General features: G+C 44.0%; 1 protein-coding gene and 1 pseudogene across 1 annotated transcript; one reads left to right on the top strand and one right to left on the bottom strand.

Moving 5' to 3' along the window:
* Window positions 1-2498: 2498 nt before the first annotated feature.
* Window positions 2499-3085, bottom strand: LOC110339209 (annotated as a pseudogene).
* A 5432-nt stretch (window positions 3086-8517) lies between these two features.
* Cpox (coproporphyrinogen oxidase) lies at window positions 8518-19373 on the top strand. Its single transcript, XM_005076735.4, has 7 exons — window positions 8518-9168; window positions 10818-10961; window positions 11194-11304; window positions 12421-12562; window positions 13294-13512; window positions 17487-17591; window positions 18218-19373. The coding sequence occupies exons 1-7, from the start codon at window positions 8646-8648 to the stop codon at window positions 18303-18305; spliced, it is 1332 nt and encodes a 443-aa protein (XP_005076792.1). The 5' UTR covers window positions 8518-8645; the 3' UTR covers window positions 18306-19373.

The raw sequence follows: 19373 nt of genomic DNA, 5'->3' as shown, positions 1-19373 counted from the left end.
CATCTGTATTGGTTAACTTCCTTCACTGGGACCACAGTACCTGACAACTTAAAGGAGGGCAAGACAGATTTATCTGGGTTCACGGTTTCTGAGAGTTTCAGTTCACCATGGCAGAGAAGCCATGGAGACCTGGGCATATGGTCAGTTTGTATAGCCCCAGACACATGGGAGATGTTCACATGGCAGCAAGTTGTTCACAGGAAGCAGACATCATGGGGTCTGACTATTGCTCTCAAGGGCTATCCTCAGTAGTGTGTCTCTTCCAGCTAGGCCCCACCCTCACAGATTCCATAGACTGAACGCATTACCATCAGCTGAGAAAAGCATTCAAGACACCATGAGAGTGTGGGAAGGCCATTTAAGATTCAAACCACAAACCACTCTTAAACCCGCTCTTCTCTTCCCTACACCTCCCCCACCCCCCAGCCTCACCCATTCTGGCTCAGGATGATAAAGTGGACTGAAATGTATTTTAGTATCTCTTGAGTCAGACACTTCAAAGTTCCCATGGTTCCTGGAAACCCACTGCATTAGCTACGGCTCTGCCAGGCTATCTGAGGAATGCTGGCACTTCTTGGCTTTTTGTTTTGTGAAAAGCAGCCCTGCTTTCCTTTGTGGTTGTAAAGTTCACAGCCTCCTCTTTGTAGGAAGGAATATGCCCAAAATGTAGGAAGGAGCCTGCAGGGTTACTGTATAGTATTCACTGCGAATAAATCAGGGAAGGCTCGAGCAAAGTTTTTGACTAGGCTTCATTATACTCCCAAGACTGTATTTATCCCATAAGAAGAAAATATTTATGAGGTTCAAGTTGTTATCATTTGAGTCACAGATATGAACAATTCTAATATTTTCTGAAGATTCTTCCTTAGATTAGATAAGGGGCAATTTGTTTGTTTTTGAGACAAGGTTTCTCTCTGTAGCTCTGGCTACTCTGGAACTTTCTTTGTAGACCAGACCAGCCTCAAACTCACAGATATTTGCCTGCCTCTGCCTCACCAAGTGCTGGGATTAAAGGCGTGCGCCACCACCACTGTCCCAGAAAAGGAGCAATCTTACATCACCGCTGTCCCAGAAAAGGAGCAATCTTACATCACCGCTGTCCCAGAAAAGGAGCAATCTTACATCGACCTATGCTTCTCTTTGACTTGACCCCAGAACCCATCCTTCATTTCCAGCTCCTCCTCCCCTCCAGTGATCATCTCAAGTGTAAATTTGGTCTTGCCGTCTGACCTGTGCCTTAATGCCTTTTGTGACGGTTCCCACCCACTTCTGAGTAACATATGAAGTCCAAAACAACACGCAAAGAACAACCTCACCTCCCATTCTTCACTTCCCACAACTTTGATCACGTCACTCCACGATTGTGGCAGCTGAGTTTTGATATGGCACACTACAAGAGAATCATCATTCAAAAAAAGGAATCGTGTGCCCTGTGGTTCACGGAGAAATTCAGCAAGTACCGTTATTAAATTTGAACTCCTGATGATATATCAATAATGGTTCTGTATTTGTGTTTTAAATCAACTTTAAATTTTAAGAAGTTGGTAACAACTGCTCTAAGAGTTGGGTTCTATTTCTAAATTTTCTGATGGGTCAGGAAACTTCTGATTAATTTAGTTAATTAAACTAAAATGGTTAATTAACCGTGCTTTTATGTACCTATCTGTAAAGTGCAGTTCGCCAGCTCATCCACAAGTTTTAAGAAGTAGCAAACATTTGAGGACTACTAGTAGGAGAGTGCCCTCTAGTGGCTATACGTGACTGTTACACCATTCCTAGTTAATGAGCCAGGTTTAAGAAGAATTTTGACATTACAATATTTACATCACTTCCCTTTTCTCTCTCCTCAAGTGCTCCCACGTATGAGCCAGATTTTGTGATGCATGTATTCTACAGGTGTGGTAGGATAAATCATTTTCATTACGATGACCGAGTCTTTAATTATCTTCAATTTAATTTTGTCACTATTATATGAACAGTACCAGGTGACTGTCATTAGCACCCATTTAGTCCCAGAAATTAAATTTCATTAAAATTTATATTACACACTATACATTTGTTTGTTTACGTATATGTGCTTGTACATATTAAAGCACTTGGAGGTCAGAAGCCAACTTTTGGCAGTCAATTCTCTCCTTAAGCTATGTGGATCTTTTATTGGTTAATTAATTAATTAACCAACCAGTGGTTCCAGATTTGATGGAATGGAAGGCACACGGGGCACTGCATCACACCCTGAGGCTGAGTTGCTGCATCGCCAGGTGTATAGCGTCTGCTTTTTGCAACTGAACAGAGTAATGGAGCATAAAACTAACAAGAAACAAGGCCCCCCTGCTTGCCTCTGGGACATGGGGAAAGGGGTCAGGTCACCTCTGACCCCCTAAGCCTGGGGGCCTCCACTCCCCCATTGTGCTTCTGAAGGCATTAACTTCAGAAGGAGCCTGGATAGGACAGCCCCAACTGGGGACAAACAGAGAAAAAGGAAGCTCAGAGTCCTTATCTCAGAGCCCCCCTCCCAGCCATTTTAGGAGAATAATAAATACTGTGTGACAGTAGAAGGAAGGGGCGTCCATGGACTGCTTGGCAGCCTGAGTAGGCTGGCCAGTTGCCTGCCCTCCTTCTGTGCGCAGGATGATATGGATGCCCAAATCCCCTGTCCGTAGAGCAAACGATGCATCCTCAAACTGTTTCTGCATCTGACCTCTGCTGAAGGCACCCAGGTCTCCCCTGGCTTTGGCAGAGCTACAATCGCTGAACTGTGAGGCCAGAGATTCAAAGTCTTCTTCTCCTGACTTAATCTTCTGGATGTAGCCATTGATCAGCTCCAGGGCCTCTTCCTTGTTCCTGGTGGTCTTTTCCTGCCGCCAGGATGAGGGCCTCCGGCCTCCGAGATTGGCTGTGCTTCACCAGTAGGTGAGAGCAGTGCGCCCTGGCAGGCTCCCCTGGCCATTCTCGCTACTGCCTCCAACACTGGGTTGCTCCCGCTGGCTGGCATTGGTGATATGATTAAAGTAGGATACCCGGCCTGAGCTGCGACTCATGCGCTTCTCCCAGCCAGGCAGCAGCTTCTCCTCGCCCGCCATCTTCTCTCCTGCCGCCAGCTATGTGGGTCATAAAGATCAAACATTCGTCAGACTTGGGGCAAGCACCTTTACCTACTGAACCATCTCTCCAGCTCAAAATTCAATTTTATTTCTGGAAGTCCACATCCCAACTTACAAGAGGGAAACACTATGGCCACTGTGCCAATCACAGATCTCACTCATGGCAGCTGCAGGGGCTTCCCTGCCATCAGTCATCTTCAGCAGGACCTGCTCAGCCTATTTCACAACAGCGATAATTTTAGATTTGCGCCCCTCATCATTTCCTCTTGTCTTCTTAGATGAAAGTTGGATGAGAATCCATTAACTATATATGTTATACACATATAGCAAACGTGTATAGATTTCGGTACTGGATTGTTATTTATCCCTAGACAGGAAATGATTGATATGTGATACTTGCCAGGCTGGAGTCAAGTGCCTATAGCCCAAAGTCCCTAAGGACAGTGGATGAAACAGTGATGAAGTTTGTTCTTTCTGTTGCAGCTGTCAAAAGGCAGCCATCTTGGGTGTGGAATGCTGCCCTAGCCTTTGCTCAGCCCACATATTCAAAAGTAGAATGGATTCAGAGTAGCTGATCTACTGCCTCGGCTTCCATCTGTATCCCAGCTATCAAGGGGCGCCTCCTTTCCTTTAGAGGCCAAACCCAGAAGTGGCACACACGTCTTCACATACGTGACATCATTTGGTCAGAAGCTTCAAGAGAGATTGAGCTTGGGAGTGTCTCGTGAGGAAGCTCGGCATCTATTCAAACCTGGAGTGTTATTATTGTAAGGGGAAAGTGAGAAACAGAAATGGATTTTGGGTGGGGAAAGAGCTCTTTTGCTCACAGGATACTTCATTTATTTGGACAATTTTATTTTTTCAAGTGCTGATTATTCAAAAAAACCATGATGAAAACCATCCTGTGTTTCAACGACTCCAGCTAGTGGGCTGTTGCAGTCCTTGAAGAGGTGCTGCTGGTTGTGTTGACAGCGTGTTTTCCTAATGGTCCTTCTCGATGGGGACTTCGGTTGCTGCTGGTCCTTGCATTGCTCCCTCAAGCTCCAGCATGCGCAGATCCTAGCTAAATACTGTGCTTTGGCTATCTCCAGTTCCCGGGTCACACAGTTCATAGGTCAGCTGAGCAACTTTGGATTACCGAGTAAAGTACAAACTCTAAGTTACTTCTTTGGCTCACAAATCACTAGGCAAATGATTGTGTTCTTAGTGGTCACTGATTAGTCGTGTTACTTTCTGAGCCTGCTCGATGTATGTTCAGGGTCCAATGTGTATATCGATTGCTGTTTCCTTGCCTCCCGGGGGTAGACCCATGTGACAATTGATTAAAAAAAAAAAAAACTAATGAGTGAAAAGGGGATCATTTAACCAGGATGAAAAGGAAGGAAGGAAAAAGAAAGTGAGTGGTGACTATGGAAGTGAGATTCTGGCCAAACTTAAATGGAATTATAGGAGAAACTACTGACCCAGAGAATGACACTGTTATCATTTTGAGACACCTACATGAGATGGAGAAAATTATTAGTCAAAGTTTGTCAGGACCAGCACTATGTATCTTCCAAGAGTGATCCATCCCACCAGATGAGAAGGATGTCTGGGGACATGGGCGGTGGGGGGGGTGAGTACCTTTCCTGAGCAAGTACCATTTGCTGTGAGAGCCACGAAGATATGAAGGAAGTGGAAGGAGGGGCCATAAGCAATGCTGAATTTCTTTCTCATTGTTATATGGTGAGAGCTCCTCACCAAGCATGCAAGACTCACTGTCCCTTGACTGCTTAACACAAAACACACACACACACACACACACACACACACACACACACACACACACACACACACACACACGCCATGGCTTTGTCCCCAAGGTGAAGAAGAGCTTTGATGCTGAAGGAGTCAGATGGTCACACAGCCCTAAACCTAGCAAATGTAACACTTTCAGTACTCTGGCTAAATAAGAAGAGATAACTATATTCCTAGCCAAATGTATTAAATCCTTGCCTTCTGTCCTTCCCTGTTCATAGTTTGCTAGTTCTGAATCAACCTTTTATTAAAAGAAAAAAGAAACAAAATACCCTTGAGACATAGTGAAGCTCTTCAGAATCAACTTTAATAATGTCTCTCTCTTAAAAAAAAAAAAAGCAAAACACAAAAGAACAAAAAACTTGAGTTGCCAGGCTTGCCCAGTATAAGCTGTAACCTACCCATTTACGTGAGAATCCATGCTATTGTATTCTCTCTCAATGCAATTAATTCTTTTTCTGGAGATGAAATGGTACAATTTCACCATCCCCCTTCTGAAGCCTCAAGCATTAATTAGAGTTGGAAGTTAACATGTCCATACATGATCCATTTCTCAGGTGGGTGTTGAGCCAAGATAGACAGAGCATATATCTGTAAGACTTAAGGGACAAATCATTCCTTAAATTACGTGCTCTTAAATCACATGATATGTAGAAGTAAGCAGCATGGCCCAGTGTACGTGCAAAAAGGTGCCCTCAGAATACAAACTCTGTCGAGTTACCTGCTCTCCAAGGTGTTTGATCTCAGTCACAGAATCATTGTGATCATATTGCATCCAGATTACTGTAAGAAAAGAACTAGAGAGAATCTTAAGACAAAGACAAAAGAGACGGGCAGGCACTGGGAGTCTGTCTCTTACATAAACTTTTCTTGGAATATTTGAGTGTGTTTTTTCCACTTTTCTCTGTGAACATGCAATCAAAATTACTTCAAAGAAAGAGCAAGACAACCACCCTAAGTTGAGTTGCATGCTTAATATGTAGCCTTGCCTGGCCTTAAACTTACAGTAATTCTCCTGTTTCAGCATCATTTGTGTTGGGATAACAGATATGTGCTATGCCTGACCTACATATTGATTTAAGGCAATTTTTCACTGATCTCTTAAGATTAAAAAAACTGCAAGAAGATGAAAAAATCAAAATGTAAACCTTAGGGCAGAATATTAAAATCTCAAAAAACTTTACCTTGCTGTTAATTTCATTCTCCTCACAACCCCACTAGAATCCCTAAATTGGGCTGGGCGGTGGTGGCGCATGCCTTTAATCCCAGCACTTGGGAGGCAGAGGCAGCGGATCGCTGTGAGTTGGAAGCTGGGCTGGACCGACAGCCTCCAAAACAAAAGAGAAACCCTGTCTCGTTCAGAGACCCGCTAAGGCCATGTTTTTGCAATACCTTGTTACTAATTAGCCTGTGTTTCTGTATCTGTTTGAAAGCAATGGAACAGAGTGGCTTTGATAAGACATGTCTCATATTTGCTTATCACAGAGACTTGGTAAACATGCTATAATTTAGGGAAGATGCTTGGAAATTGTGTATGTGCATGGTGTGCATATGCATATGTGTGTGTGCATATGTATGTGTGTGTATGTGCATGTGTACATGTGTGTCTCTGTGTGTGTATGCCTGGGTATATGTGTGTTTCTAGAAGGCAGAAAGGAAGTGGTTTCTTCAAACTCTCTCTAAACTTGGTAAACTAATAAATACACTATTAAAATTAGCTATTTTTAACTCAGGAAGGATCAAATTCATAAGGATTCTGAGATGTATGTGGGGTTTGAAGACTGACAGTTGTATGTCTGTATCTTGTGAGTTTGCTTAAGGCTAATCAGAATTTCCTGGCTATTGGGGACATACAGAAAATAAAATCATATCGCACTGCAGAATGTCAGCTTCAGATGCGGGTGAGGACCCCTACTGCCTAGCTTTTGTTAACAATTTAATTTGTCCCCACAAGCCTTCTTTCTGATGCATGAAATTGCTTATAGAGGGTATATCTTACTTCTGTCATACACCAGCCAATAGGACTTGGAAGTAATTTGAACCCTCAGGATGATGATTTTTTTTTTTGGTGGTGGTGTCTTTTTTCTTTCTTTTTTCCTTTTGAAGATAGGGTCTCACTATACACACCATGCTGAATTCAAACTCACAGAGATCCACCTGCCTCTATATCCCAAGTGCTGGAATTAATGTCGAGTCCCACTTTGCCTGGTTAGGAAGATGATTTCCTTTTGTTTGTTTGTTTTTGTTTGTTTGTTTTGAGACAGGATTTCTCTTGTTTTATTTTGGAGGCTGTCCTGGAACTCACTCTGCAGACTAGGCTGGTTTTGAACTCAGAGAGATCCGCCTGCCTCTGCCTCCCAAGTGCTGGAATTAAAGGTGTGTGCCACCAACGCCCAGCTCTGGTTAGGAAGATGATTTTTTTCTTCCTCATACAAATCAGGCTATTTAAGGATTCCATTAAGCACTGCACATTAAAATTGAATGTGAGGGCTGTACTGGAAGCCGGAGGAAGGGAGGAAAGAGACACCCAAACAGAAAGACTGAAGATGGGGAAGGCTAGAAACTAGTACACAATTTGTTCAGGACCAACTTATTTTGCTGGGGAAGTCTCATTTGCCTTAATTTCATTAGCTTTGCATTAGCCGAATGGGAGCATAAACGGAGGAGTTTCTTACAGAGGAACTACTTAGGGAGATTCTGTTTCATTAATGAGGGTTCATTCGTCATCAGCAAGCCCAACCAGACTCATCACAGGCTTTCGCTATCCAAGAGATAATCCTTATCTTTGCTTCTCTTCCAAGTTGGTCTCCAGGCAGGGTACACTACAGCTCAAAGTTAGGGTTGTCCTTCTCTGAAAGTTTCATCACTTTTCTGTGAAGTCATTTGCCTGCCGCTCTCTGTTCCCGGGCAGTTTGTGAGAAGCAGTGGGGTGAACAGACTGGTTTGAACCACACCTACTAAACTTCAGTTCCTGCTCTGGCCAGAAAGGAAAGCTTGTGGAAAAATAACCAGCGGCCTAGATTATTATTTGCTAGTAGAAATTAAAATCACCCCGGATAGTAAAAGGGCAAACGAGCCCTTCTGATATTATAAATATGTTGACGTTGACATCTGTGTCTAAGGCACCATGTGGCTTGGAGCAAGCTGCTGCCTATTCAGTCTGCTCTCGTATTTTCAAAGCTTAGGGCTCTGCGGAGAACAGAGAACCGTCAGAGTAAACTGGAGTGTGAATGTTTCTTCTAGGATTTACTCAGGAGCCCACTACTTACAGTCTTTTCCAGAGCTCTTGGGTAAGCCTAGCGCTGTGGTGAAGGAGCGTCCCCCAGATCCACAGCCATGACTAGTCTGCATTCCCTGTTAGATATTTTAAGACGAGGGTGTCTTTGTGTCCTGTTTCTGGCCCTACTTTTGGGGGAGTGAGCAGGGTAACCGAAGGTGTACGTGACTACACGGCCTCTCTTATCAGTCCTAGCACCTCCACAGACATTCTGCGTCCTTCCAGTGGGACCCACCTCAGTGGGCGGGGTGGAGTCTTATCTTCCAGTCCTGGAGGGGTCAGGCAGGTGCTGGTGGCGATAGGACCGGACTACAGTTCCCAGCATCCTCCGCTCCCGCCTGCCTCCTGCCGCCTGCGGCCCACACTTCCAGGTTCCCGGTTCCAGTGGCAGCGAGTCTCGGACGGCGTCCGGCACCAGGGCACTCCGGCGGGTCTGCAGGACCGGCGCTGCCCAGTCCGGGCGGGACATGGCCTTGCGGCTGGGATGGCTGGGCTCGGGCCCCTGCTGGCGCGCGCTGCGGGGCGACTATGGCCAGCTGCGCGCTTGGTCCCCGCGCAGCGCGTCCGCCCGCGTCCCCCGGCTGCCTGGCACCGCTGGTACCGAGTCTCGCCGCGGGCTGGGCCACAGTCCCTCGGCTGGAGGCGGGTCCTGGCTGGGGACCGGGCTGGCCGCGGCGCTGGCCGGGTTCGCCGGGCTGGCAGCCGCCGCCTTCGGGCACGTGCAGCGGGCGGAGATGGTGCCCAGGAGCTCGGGGGCGCGAAGCCCCTCGCCTGGGCGGCCGGAGGAGGATAGTGACGAGCTGGCCCGCCGCTGCAGCGCCTTCATGACCTCGCCAGTGACCGACCTGCGTGAGCTGCGGAAGAGGCCCGAGGACGTGAAGACCAAGATGGAGCTGATGATCATGGACATCCAGGCCCAGGTGTGTCGGGCGCTGGCCCAAGTAGACGGAGTGGCCGACTTCTCTGTGGACCGATGGGAGAGGAAGGAAGGTGAGCGGAGCTCTCCTGTCACCTACCGCGGGATGGAGCCGAGACTTGGGGGTTAGGTTAAAGTGTGCAGTACTCACATGGGGATTGATCTATTAGAAGGGACACCCTTAAAAAGACAGACACCGAGAGAGCCGCTCTCTGCTTATAGATGTGGATCCAGATGTGCCAACAACTTAGGACAGGTCGTTTCAAAATATTCACAATTCATGATTGCACTTTTTATAGGTTTATAAAGGAACATTTGCAGGCAACAAACTAGAGCTTGCAAGTCCACACTTCAAAGTTTTTTACGGAACAGATTTTTTTTTCCTTCTATATTTCATCTGCTGGTTAGGGTGCTTTTGTCCCTTGTCCCATAGAGACAGAAGAACACTGATCCTTCATCCTGAGTGTCTCCAAGAAATCCTCTGTGAGGAATCTCCCTACCTCTGTTGGGGGGTTGTAGAAGAAATATATTCGATTAGTGTTTCAGTAGCTCTTACTGGATTGGATATGTCAGATTTCTTGAAGGAAAACATTTCCCTGGAATCCCAACATACCCAGCCATTCTTGTGGAGTCATGCATGGGTGACCATGTTGTTCCCTGTACAGCAGATGTTGTTCCCTGTGTACCCTCCCCTGGCCTCCCCTCACATTTTGATCTTAAACGTGAGGGTTGCTGACCATTTCCGAGCTGGAACTATAACAACATATCGAGTCAGTACATTTTGAGCTGTGATACTGTCACATCGATGTTAGATGACATTCGGTCTGTTCTAGTTTTCCATCTTGTAACATAAAGGCCGCTGACCCGGGCCCCAGTCTCACACACTGTAGAGCGAGCTTCGTAATCTTTGGAAGTTACTGTCTTCTGCCTGTGTTTCATAATTTTATGAAGCTATGGCTATATGTAGAGTGCTTAGGATGTCAGCATTTGAAAAAAAAATTCGCTCACTCCTCCCAGCTGTGAGATCTCTGGAGTTTTGTTCTGCTTCCCTTTGGTTTCTCTCATTTGGAACACTCAAGGGTTGTATTGGGTCATTCTGCGACACATACACACTCTTACCAGCTCTTAGAAATAAAGCAACCCAAACATTAAGTTTTGAGAAGCAATGGCTTTTGGGAGACCCTATTGTCTTAAAGAAAAAATTTCACTAAATTCTTATACCTAAATAGTAATATATGTTTCATTCAAGATTCTGAATCCCTTAAGAGTTTGAATAATTACAATTTTTTAATTGCATGTAAAATTAAAGGTAAAGCAGGTTGAGGGAAAAATGTGAAGCGATATGGAATTCTTGTATTCAGCGAAAGTAGATCACGCACGCCTGCCTGCCTGTGGCACTAGCTTTCTGTTTTGCGAATGACAAATGAATTCCTTTTATCGATGTTTGAAGAAGGTGCTTTGGTGACTTGTTAGGCAATGGCACGAGGACACAGAGGACACAGTCATTCTAGTGGCTTGTGTCTGGGTTCAATGTTTGCCAAGTATGAACAGTCTACGACAGAATGCTAAGCTAATCAGCTAGTGTACTGCACATAAAAAATATGCTATTATAGATGGTTTTGGAGCTAGAGGAGGAAGCCAACGCCTCATGCTGCTGTGTTCATGGGAGAGTCGTTTCCCATTTGATGTCCCCCACGCTCTGGCTTTCTGATTCTGTGTACAGGGGGTGGTGGCATCACCTGTGTGCTTCAGGATGGGCGTGTGTTTGAAAAGGCTGGGGTGAGCATTTCTGTCGTTCATGGGAATCTCTCGGAGGAAGCGGCCAACCAGATGAAAGGCAGAGGAAAAGTCATGAAGAGAAAAGATGGTGAGTCGGGTAACTCTCCCTGCCAACTCTTTCCCCACCAGTTTTACTTAAACATAGCTCTTTCTTCTGGAACTTATGCCCAGTGAGCACGTTCACATGCTTTCACTGTGGAAATTATCTTAAGGGCCACATTGCAAAGCGGCCTCTGATAATGGATTCAGAAACCACAGGGGAGGAATGTGTGTCAAAGCAGGCGATTGAATGCATCTCAATATGCTACTCTCCTTTCCAGGTAAATTGCCATTTACTGCTATGGGTATAAGCTCTGTGATTCATCCCAAGAATCCTTATGCACCCACAATGCATTTCAACTACAGATACTTTGAAGTAGAAGAAGCTGATGGTAAGCCCCTCAAGGAGCTGTGCAGAATATCACTGTGCAAAGTTTGTATTTTAAAGAAATCGAAAAAAGTGAGAAAGGACAGGATTACTTTATTTTTCAGTAGTGCTATAGTGGCTTAGTCTTGGTAGGGTGTACAGGACTTGAAATATCAGGATATCGATTCTCTCCAGTGTTTCCTCCACACAGAATGATTTTGTGAACCAAAACTTTAATCCCAACACAAAGCTTTTAGCAAATATGAATTTGTTGTTTGTGAAATTGAGGACTTGCCATTGGGGCACACACACAAATATGTGTGCCTGAGGGCAGAAGTTGGGGTTCCCCACACACTCATTTAAGAAGCCAGGAGCTGGGGAGTAAAGGCAGGAGGATATCTGGAGCCACTCAGTACAGCTAATTGTGAGTTCCAGGTTCAGTGAGAGACCACGTCTCAAAGCAAATAAGAGGGTAAAGTGATTGAGGAAGACATCTACTGTCAGCTTCTGGCCTCTACACAAACGCACATGGATGCATGTGCACCCCTGTGTACCTGCACACACACAAACATTATATACTCATGCACACATATGAAAGTTAGTAACTTGCATTGACAACTTGTGGATAACAGTGAGTACATGAAACAGTTGTTCTTACACGGCAGATTACTCTCTTAGCGGGTGTTTTCTCCCTCTATGGGGTAAATGGAATGTCAGTGGCTTTGGGGGTAACTCCTAATAGTAGGATCACCAGAATCTCCTGCATTGTTTTTTATGAACTTTATGTGTCTGAGGTAGAAATTGCTTTTTCAAATAGTGGTCTAGTTGAACTGTTTGAACTGTGTGATCCTAAAGTTACGCCAACATTGAGATTCATAAACGAGACCAGCTGTACAGAATGTTATTACTCACTGTTCTCTCATTTCTCTGACAGCTTCTTCGTTCTCACTACTTTCCTATCTCCTTTCTGTTTTTACATCATGCCAGCCTCAGCTTTACTGGCTGTCAGAACCAAATTCACTTAAATGTTCTTTGACTGCGACCTATTTCATATCAGTGAATTAAGTTGCTGCATTAAGCTTGCTAGTGCAACCTCTGGTGTGCCGGAAGCAGCACTGATTCAGCCCCCTTGCTTTGGTAGGTAACACACACTGGTGGTTTGGGGGTGGATGTGACCTCACACCTACATACCTGAACCAAGAGGACGCTGTCCATTTTCATCGCACTCTAAAGGAAGCTTGTGACCAGCATGGACCAGATATGTACCCCAAATTTAAAAAATGGTAAGCTGTTGAGACCGTGTTTCCAGTAATCTTTTATGGACCTTATTTATAGAAGACTATGCAAAGAACTCTTTCCAAGTTAAGGACAATGTTTAGCATTAGTAAGTGGTGTCTTAGGAGACTTGTTTTATTAGACAGAGGACGAAAGCATCCAGATGGGTTGATGGCTTCTTGTGCTGACTCAGAAGGGTAACCTTTAGCACACATGAAGACCTTCTGTAAACATTTCCTTCTGCCAGCCTTTCCCCAGCTGGGCATGCTTCAGAGTCACCCCTTCTAATACTGAAAGACACCTACAGTCTTCATGGCATCCTGCTTTTGGTGAATGAAGACTCAACATATAAGAGCTGAGGCTTGAACCCCAACTGGTGTCAGTGTTAGGAGACCCTCATGCTCTGCCTCCTGGAAAAGCAAGTGTTCCAGCAGGTGGTAGCACTTGCTTTAAAGCTGCACTCTTGTTTTATTTGTGGAAGTTCTTAGGGTTCCTTAGCCTGAAGAGTGCCTTGTTTTGAACTGCCTGGTTGCCCTGCAGTTGAGAGTACATGCATGTCATGCATGGGTAATAGCCACAGAAAATCTGGCCAAAGTTCTAGTTTCATAGCTATATACAAAATAAAGATCTTAATGGTGTGAGTCAAGGAGAGTGCTTTGAGCCTAAAAGCGTGTATCTATTTCCATGTCTCTCTCATCTTACGTTTTGGCCCATGATTTAATTCTACTGAATGTTCTAGGTGTGATGACTACTTCTATATAGTGCATCGTGGAGAGCGGAGGGGCATTGGAGGCATCTTTTTCGATGATCTCAACTCTCCATCCAAGGAGGAAGTATTCCGCTTCGTTAAGACGTGTGCTGAAGCTGTGGTTCCTTCTTACGTTCCCATTGTGAAAAAGCACTGTGATGACTCCTTCACCCCCCAGGATAAGCTGTGGCAGCAGCTGAGGAGAGGAAGGTGAGTGGTCGAAGAAGAACACGAACTGTCTCTCTGTACAACGTACAGAAGTGGTGGAGGTTCTAGTATAAAAGTGGCTATTGAATTGTTCTGGTCAAAAGCTTTATGATTAGTCTCATGAATCCACACTGTTCATTTTTTCTTAAGTAGATGAATACTAAAAGTGAATTTAATAGCATTGTATAATAATCAACATCACAAGGTTTACTCAATTCACATACACACACTGACGCACACACTCATTCACACACCCACACACTCACACTCACATACATACACACACATATTCATGGTAGATTCATAGGCCATATAAGAATAAGTACTTGTAGAATTTAATTCTCTTCATTTCCTAATGATAGTTTCTATCCTTCTGTTAAGATGAGGGCATCATTTAAGTTTTTTTTTCTGCTTATAAAGTTGTAGTCACACTTAAAAAAAATTCATCTTAAATATATTATGAAAGCAATTTTAATACAAATAATTCATTCTTAATGATAATTTTTACTTATTTTGGACCTCTTACTATGCATAGCCCCTGTAGGAGGTATTTTGTATCTGGTTTGCCTAGGAAACCTGTGGTACACATGGCACCATCATTTTACTGATCATAAGGTGTCCTTATCAAGTTAATGCCTTTGGGTCCCATAATATTCCAGATGTGAAACTGAATCATTCTGTATGTTCTTTTCACCCTTTTCCCCAGCCCCTGACTCTGTGTGGAACTTGGTGAGTTCATGGCTGGTGGAATAAGTTGTCTTCAATGTTGTGATATATTACGTATTTTATTAAAGCTTGCCTGAGGATTCAGAAGCAAAGTCAGCCACAAATCATAGAAGCTTGCTTCACATGTCAATCCCAGTTCCTTCTCTCCCCCTCCTCCCTTCCCCCTCCACCAGGACCCCACATACCATTCCCCAGGGAGGGTGAGGCCCTCCTTGGGGGATCTCCAGAGTCTGTGTGGGATGGGCTCCCAAAGTTCATTCGAACGCCATGGTAAACTCTGATCTACTATTCAAGGCCACTCTTAGGTGATGCTTTTACTACTTAGATAAAACGACAATATTTTCTTTTTCATCATTTGATGGCACCATTCTGTGAGTTCTACTCTGTGTCTCATTGCCTGTCCATTCTCTTTTGCCTTAGGAAATGTGTGAAGTGTTAGATTAATTCCTCATGGCTTAGTTGTCACTAATGTTCAAATAAAAGCTCTCTGTCTGGGTTGGAAGATAGCAGTGGACTCTGGGGATTAAGATAACCCCAGCATAATTGTAAAGGCGCCTAGGGGTCAGCAACAGCTTCAGTTCTTACTCTGACTTCAAAACTCGCTATCTGTGCCTTTTACAGATCTTTCGCCTCCCCCGCCCCTAAAAAGACTGCCCCTTTCAGGACTCACTAGGATTCCCTTTTGACTTTATTTACACTCTCTTACTTGTGCATGTCATCTAGTTGGCTGTCTCAGTTACTACTGTCCTCTTCTTAGACCTTAGTCTCCTAGTCATCTTTCCATAGGAAAAGAGGACCTAAATTTGAACTAATTTTTCTTTTCTTACTTTTGGGAAAGGAAGAACAGCAGCATAGAATAGAAGCATTTGTGAGATTGAAGGAAGATTTTACAGCCTGTGGATTATAGGAACAGCAGTGGCTGGATGCTGACGTTAGAAACAGTAGAAAGGTCAGGTCCAAGTGAAAACTTACAGAGTCAACTCAGACGATACAAGGGAGCATCGTGACTCACAAAAGAACAGGGACATGCTACACAGTGCATCTTGAGAATTCCTGCATAACAGTCTTTGAGATGGGTCTCCAAAGTTGTTAGAGATAGAACATACAGTAGACAGGCAATGCTAAGTGAAGAAGGTTTCGAAGAGGGGAAATCCTTTCCCCTCAGATTCAGGAATGAGGTCTTTTTTTTGCTTAATCTTTTGAGACAGGCAGAAAAAGGAATAAAATAGTCATTAGTGCATGAAAGCCAGTCAGTGACAAAGAAGATGGAGATAGAAAGGAACCCATAGAGACAGTTGCTTAAATTATTATAGGTTTTCTGATAAACTTCCACACAAAGCTTGTCTTTCCAAAAGAGGAGTACTATGGGATTCTCCAGGAGTTTTCTGTTTGTTACTTTGCTTTGTTTTGTTTTTGCTGTTGATGGGCTTAAGGACAGCAACTTGTGCACTAAATAAGAATCTCTGAGAGGAGTTTGGACTGAGAGTGACTCCTGAATGAGTTGGAAAATGACTGGAAGGGGGCTTTGGAGAAACTTAGGTTTATGAATCGTTCTGAATTCTTTTAAATAATTTATTTACTTTTATTTCATTTGCATTGGTGTTTTGCCTGCATGTATGCTGTGTGAGTGTGTCAGATCTTGGAGTTAGAGACAGTTGTTAACTGCCATGTGGACTTGAACCCGGATCCTCTGGAACTGCGGTCAGCCCTCTTAACCACTTAACCATCTCTCCAGCCCTCACTTTGAATTCCTTAGGACAGTAGAACTCACAGTTTTAGGTTTGAAAAGACTTTTAAATACTATGATATTTAAGGCAGAAACAGATGTTTAGGCTAGGTGGAATTCAAATCTGTTTTCCTAGCAGTGAGTAGAAAATTTGGACAATACACTGTACCTAACTTTAGTTGGTACCAAAGATATTTTCATAAAGAAAAAAAAGAGGGGAAAACTAAGCACTGAACCACAAGCAGTAGCTCTCACAGTGATGGCTGTAAACGGAGGCGGAATGAGCAGTCCGTCTCTGGATGCAGTGAACTTCTGTAGTGAGGGAGCAGGATCTGGGCGTTGTTAGTTGTTAACTGATGACTCCTTGCTTAGTGGTACTTGGTCCTTACCTGTAGATGTTCAGCACTCCTAGTGGAGTGCTCTGAGGCTGAGTGAGATGAAGCCCTCTTTCTGAAACGCCTTGTGCTGCAGTGAGGACCGGAGCTGTGTTACCCATGAAAGAACGCTGTTTCTTTCTCAATTGTTGGGCATGCCTGCTCCCAATTGGTGTTTGAACATAACCGTCTTGGTTTGTGACTGCTCTGCTTTGGTGCCATCTGTATCCCATTGTTGGGTGGGTAGAATACCCTTTTACTTATGCTTCCCGGAGGAGACAGCCCCATCGACTGTGAGCGCTTCCCCGGAGGAGACAGCCCCATCGACTGTGAGCACTTCCCCGGAGGAGACAGCCCCATCGACTGTGAGCACTTCTGTGTGGTGGCTCCCAGGTGTCAGGGGTCTGGAGAGAAGCTATCAGTGTTCCTTAGGGACTTCTGGAAGTTTCCACTCAGTACACCCTTACTGGTTTTTGTTTTTGTTTTGTTTTGTTTTGTTTTTCATCTACATTATTTTATTTGGAAACGTTTATAACAGTACAGTGAAAGTAAACTTCAGAGACAATGGCTGTCATTAGTTTAGGCATCATCAGGGTTTTGTTTTGTTTTGATTTTCTTTTTATATATATAAAAGAGAGGCGTGGAAATTATTTACAGGATAAATAGTTAAGAATATCAGTGGAATGGGCAGCTTCATGTGACATGATTTCAACAGTGATTTCAGTCCACATACTTTCCAAATGTCACCATCTCAAATAAGAAGTAAGCCTTGTCCTCTAGAACGACTTTGGTGCCTCCATATTCTGGGAGAAGAACTTTGTGTACAACTTTCACACTGAGCAGTTGGATCTCTCCGCCCTTTCCTTTCTCGCCTGATTTCACAGCTACTACTATTGCTTGCGATATTTTTCCTTGAGACTTTTCTGGAAGCAGAGTGCCAGCCCTTGTTATAGTTTTGGTGGCACTCCTTTTAACCAGTACTTGCCAAAGAGTGGAAGAAGCTCCCAAAGCTTGTTTGGCCATGGCTTGGCTGCTGCTGCAGCTCTGACTCTGCACTTGAGGCCATTCCTGCGGGCCAGCTCATGACGTGTGGAAAAGAAAAACAACACAAAACACCACACCCTTATTGTTATTTGATGTCTTTTTGACAGGTACGTAGAGTTTAATCTGTTGTATGACCGTGGCACCAAGTTTGGCCTCTTTACTCCGGGATCCAGAATTGAAAGCATCCTAATGTCCTTACCTCTAACGGCCAGGTAAGGAGACAGCTCATCGAAGTCATTGTCCCCTCCAGTCCCTGTGCCCTACAGAATCTGCACATTAACCCTGGCAGTGTCTTACCTGAAGCTTTATCTGTTTTCATTTTGCTGGTTTTATAAGGAAATCGTGGGTGAATAAGACACATCAAATTGGATTTTGGAAGAAGTGACAGGATGAATGTCACAGCTTTGTGTCTGAGGACCTGGAGAAGCACAGGGGAGGGAGTGGTGCCTGAGGACCTGGAGAAGCACAGGGGAGGGAATGGTGCCTGAGGGTTTAAGGTTGATGTTCTGGAAAGATACATGTGTAAAAATTAAGCTAATATCCACCTATGTATCATCTAAGGTTCTGCACTTCATGAAACCCTGGTTTATAATCAGAGTGTATTTTGACTTTAGGATCTTAATATTAACCCAGATGTGCCTAAGAATTATTCAGAAATTTAGCCTCTTAAGTAGCAGGGTTTTTGTTTTGTTTTGTTTTGTTTTGTTTTTTAATGTGAGAATGCAAGGCAGGGTAGGCTTTCCTTTACTCTTAGGGTTGGTTTTAGTCTTCATTGATCATGAATGTCATTTATTGTTATTTTGTTTGCATTTTCTTGCTTTGTTTTGGATGTGTATAGATGGGAATACATGTATTCGCCACCAGAGAACTCCAAGGAAGCCGAGATTCTGGAAGTATTGCGCCATCCGAAGGACTGGGTACATTGATACAGCAGTGTTGTTCCAGGGCCTGGTGGACACAGGTGTGGCTTCCTGCACTGCTGCCACTGTGTGACAGGCAATCGTCTGTGCCTTACTGTCCCAGCGGTCTCCACTCTGGGCACCACCTCTGTGGCAGGTGGTTTTCCGTCTTTCCGGTGCTGTGGGGGGAGGAGCAATGATGGGTGGTGATGTAAAAATGCCAGATTCGTTGGATGTAAGAAACCATTTGTACTTTTATAATCATGTTCAGTGACCCGTTAATTTGACATTGGGTTTCCAGGTCTTAAGATAAGGGAATGTAAATATTATAATACGGATCAGGAAACTCTTCATTTTATTTGTTGCTTCAAGTTTTTTGCCACAGGAATTTATCAGCGGATATGTTTTATCTTAACTAGTTCAGCCAAGTTGGCCTTCTCGGTAACTTTAGAATGTAGTTTGAAGCCTGGTGCTCAGGAGGCAAAGGCAGGTGGATCTCCGTGAGTTCAAGGCCAGCCTGGTCTACAGAGTGAGTGCCAGGACAGCCAAGGCCTGCAGAGAAACCCTGTCTTGAAAAGCCAACACAAATACAAGAGATATGTTTTCCTTTGTCATTTTTGAAGTTTCTTTGACATAACTGTCATGTGTCTCTCTATATTGACTAGAATATTATAAAAATACTCTTTAAAAAAAAAGAATAAAGATAGGTATTTTGGAGCACTTGAAATTTTCTTAAGTCAGTTCCTGCATTATAATTCAATGGTGACCTATAGTTTACAACTGTAAATGGCATTATTTAAATAAGGGACATCTACGTGGTTTTTTTTTGTGGGATGATAATTTGTTGACATTAGGATTCTATGTACTTTTTAAAGCAAAAACTTATATCCCTGGATGCTAATACTTAAGAGTTTTATATTTCAGACATTTAATATGGGAGCTTAGACTAAGAGCAAATGAAGAGCTTTAGAGAGAAGCCTTTTCCTTGCCAGCCTCTTTGGTTTTTCCCCACCAGTCGCTTGGGCTCTGCCATGTTGTAGTCCCCAAATAACACACAAGACGCTGTATTAATTATAAAGCTGTTGGCCTTGTTTG

Source organism: Mesocricetus auratus, unplaced genomic scaffold (assembly GCF_017639785.1).
Source record: "Mesocricetus auratus isolate SY011 unplaced genomic scaffold, BCM_Maur_2.0 Super-Scaffold_100008, whole genome shotgun sequence".
Classification (NCBI taxonomy): Eukaryota; Metazoa; Chordata; class Mammalia; order Rodentia; family Cricetidae; genus Mesocricetus; species Mesocricetus auratus.
This window is presented reverse-complemented; position numbering and strand designations above follow the sequence as displayed.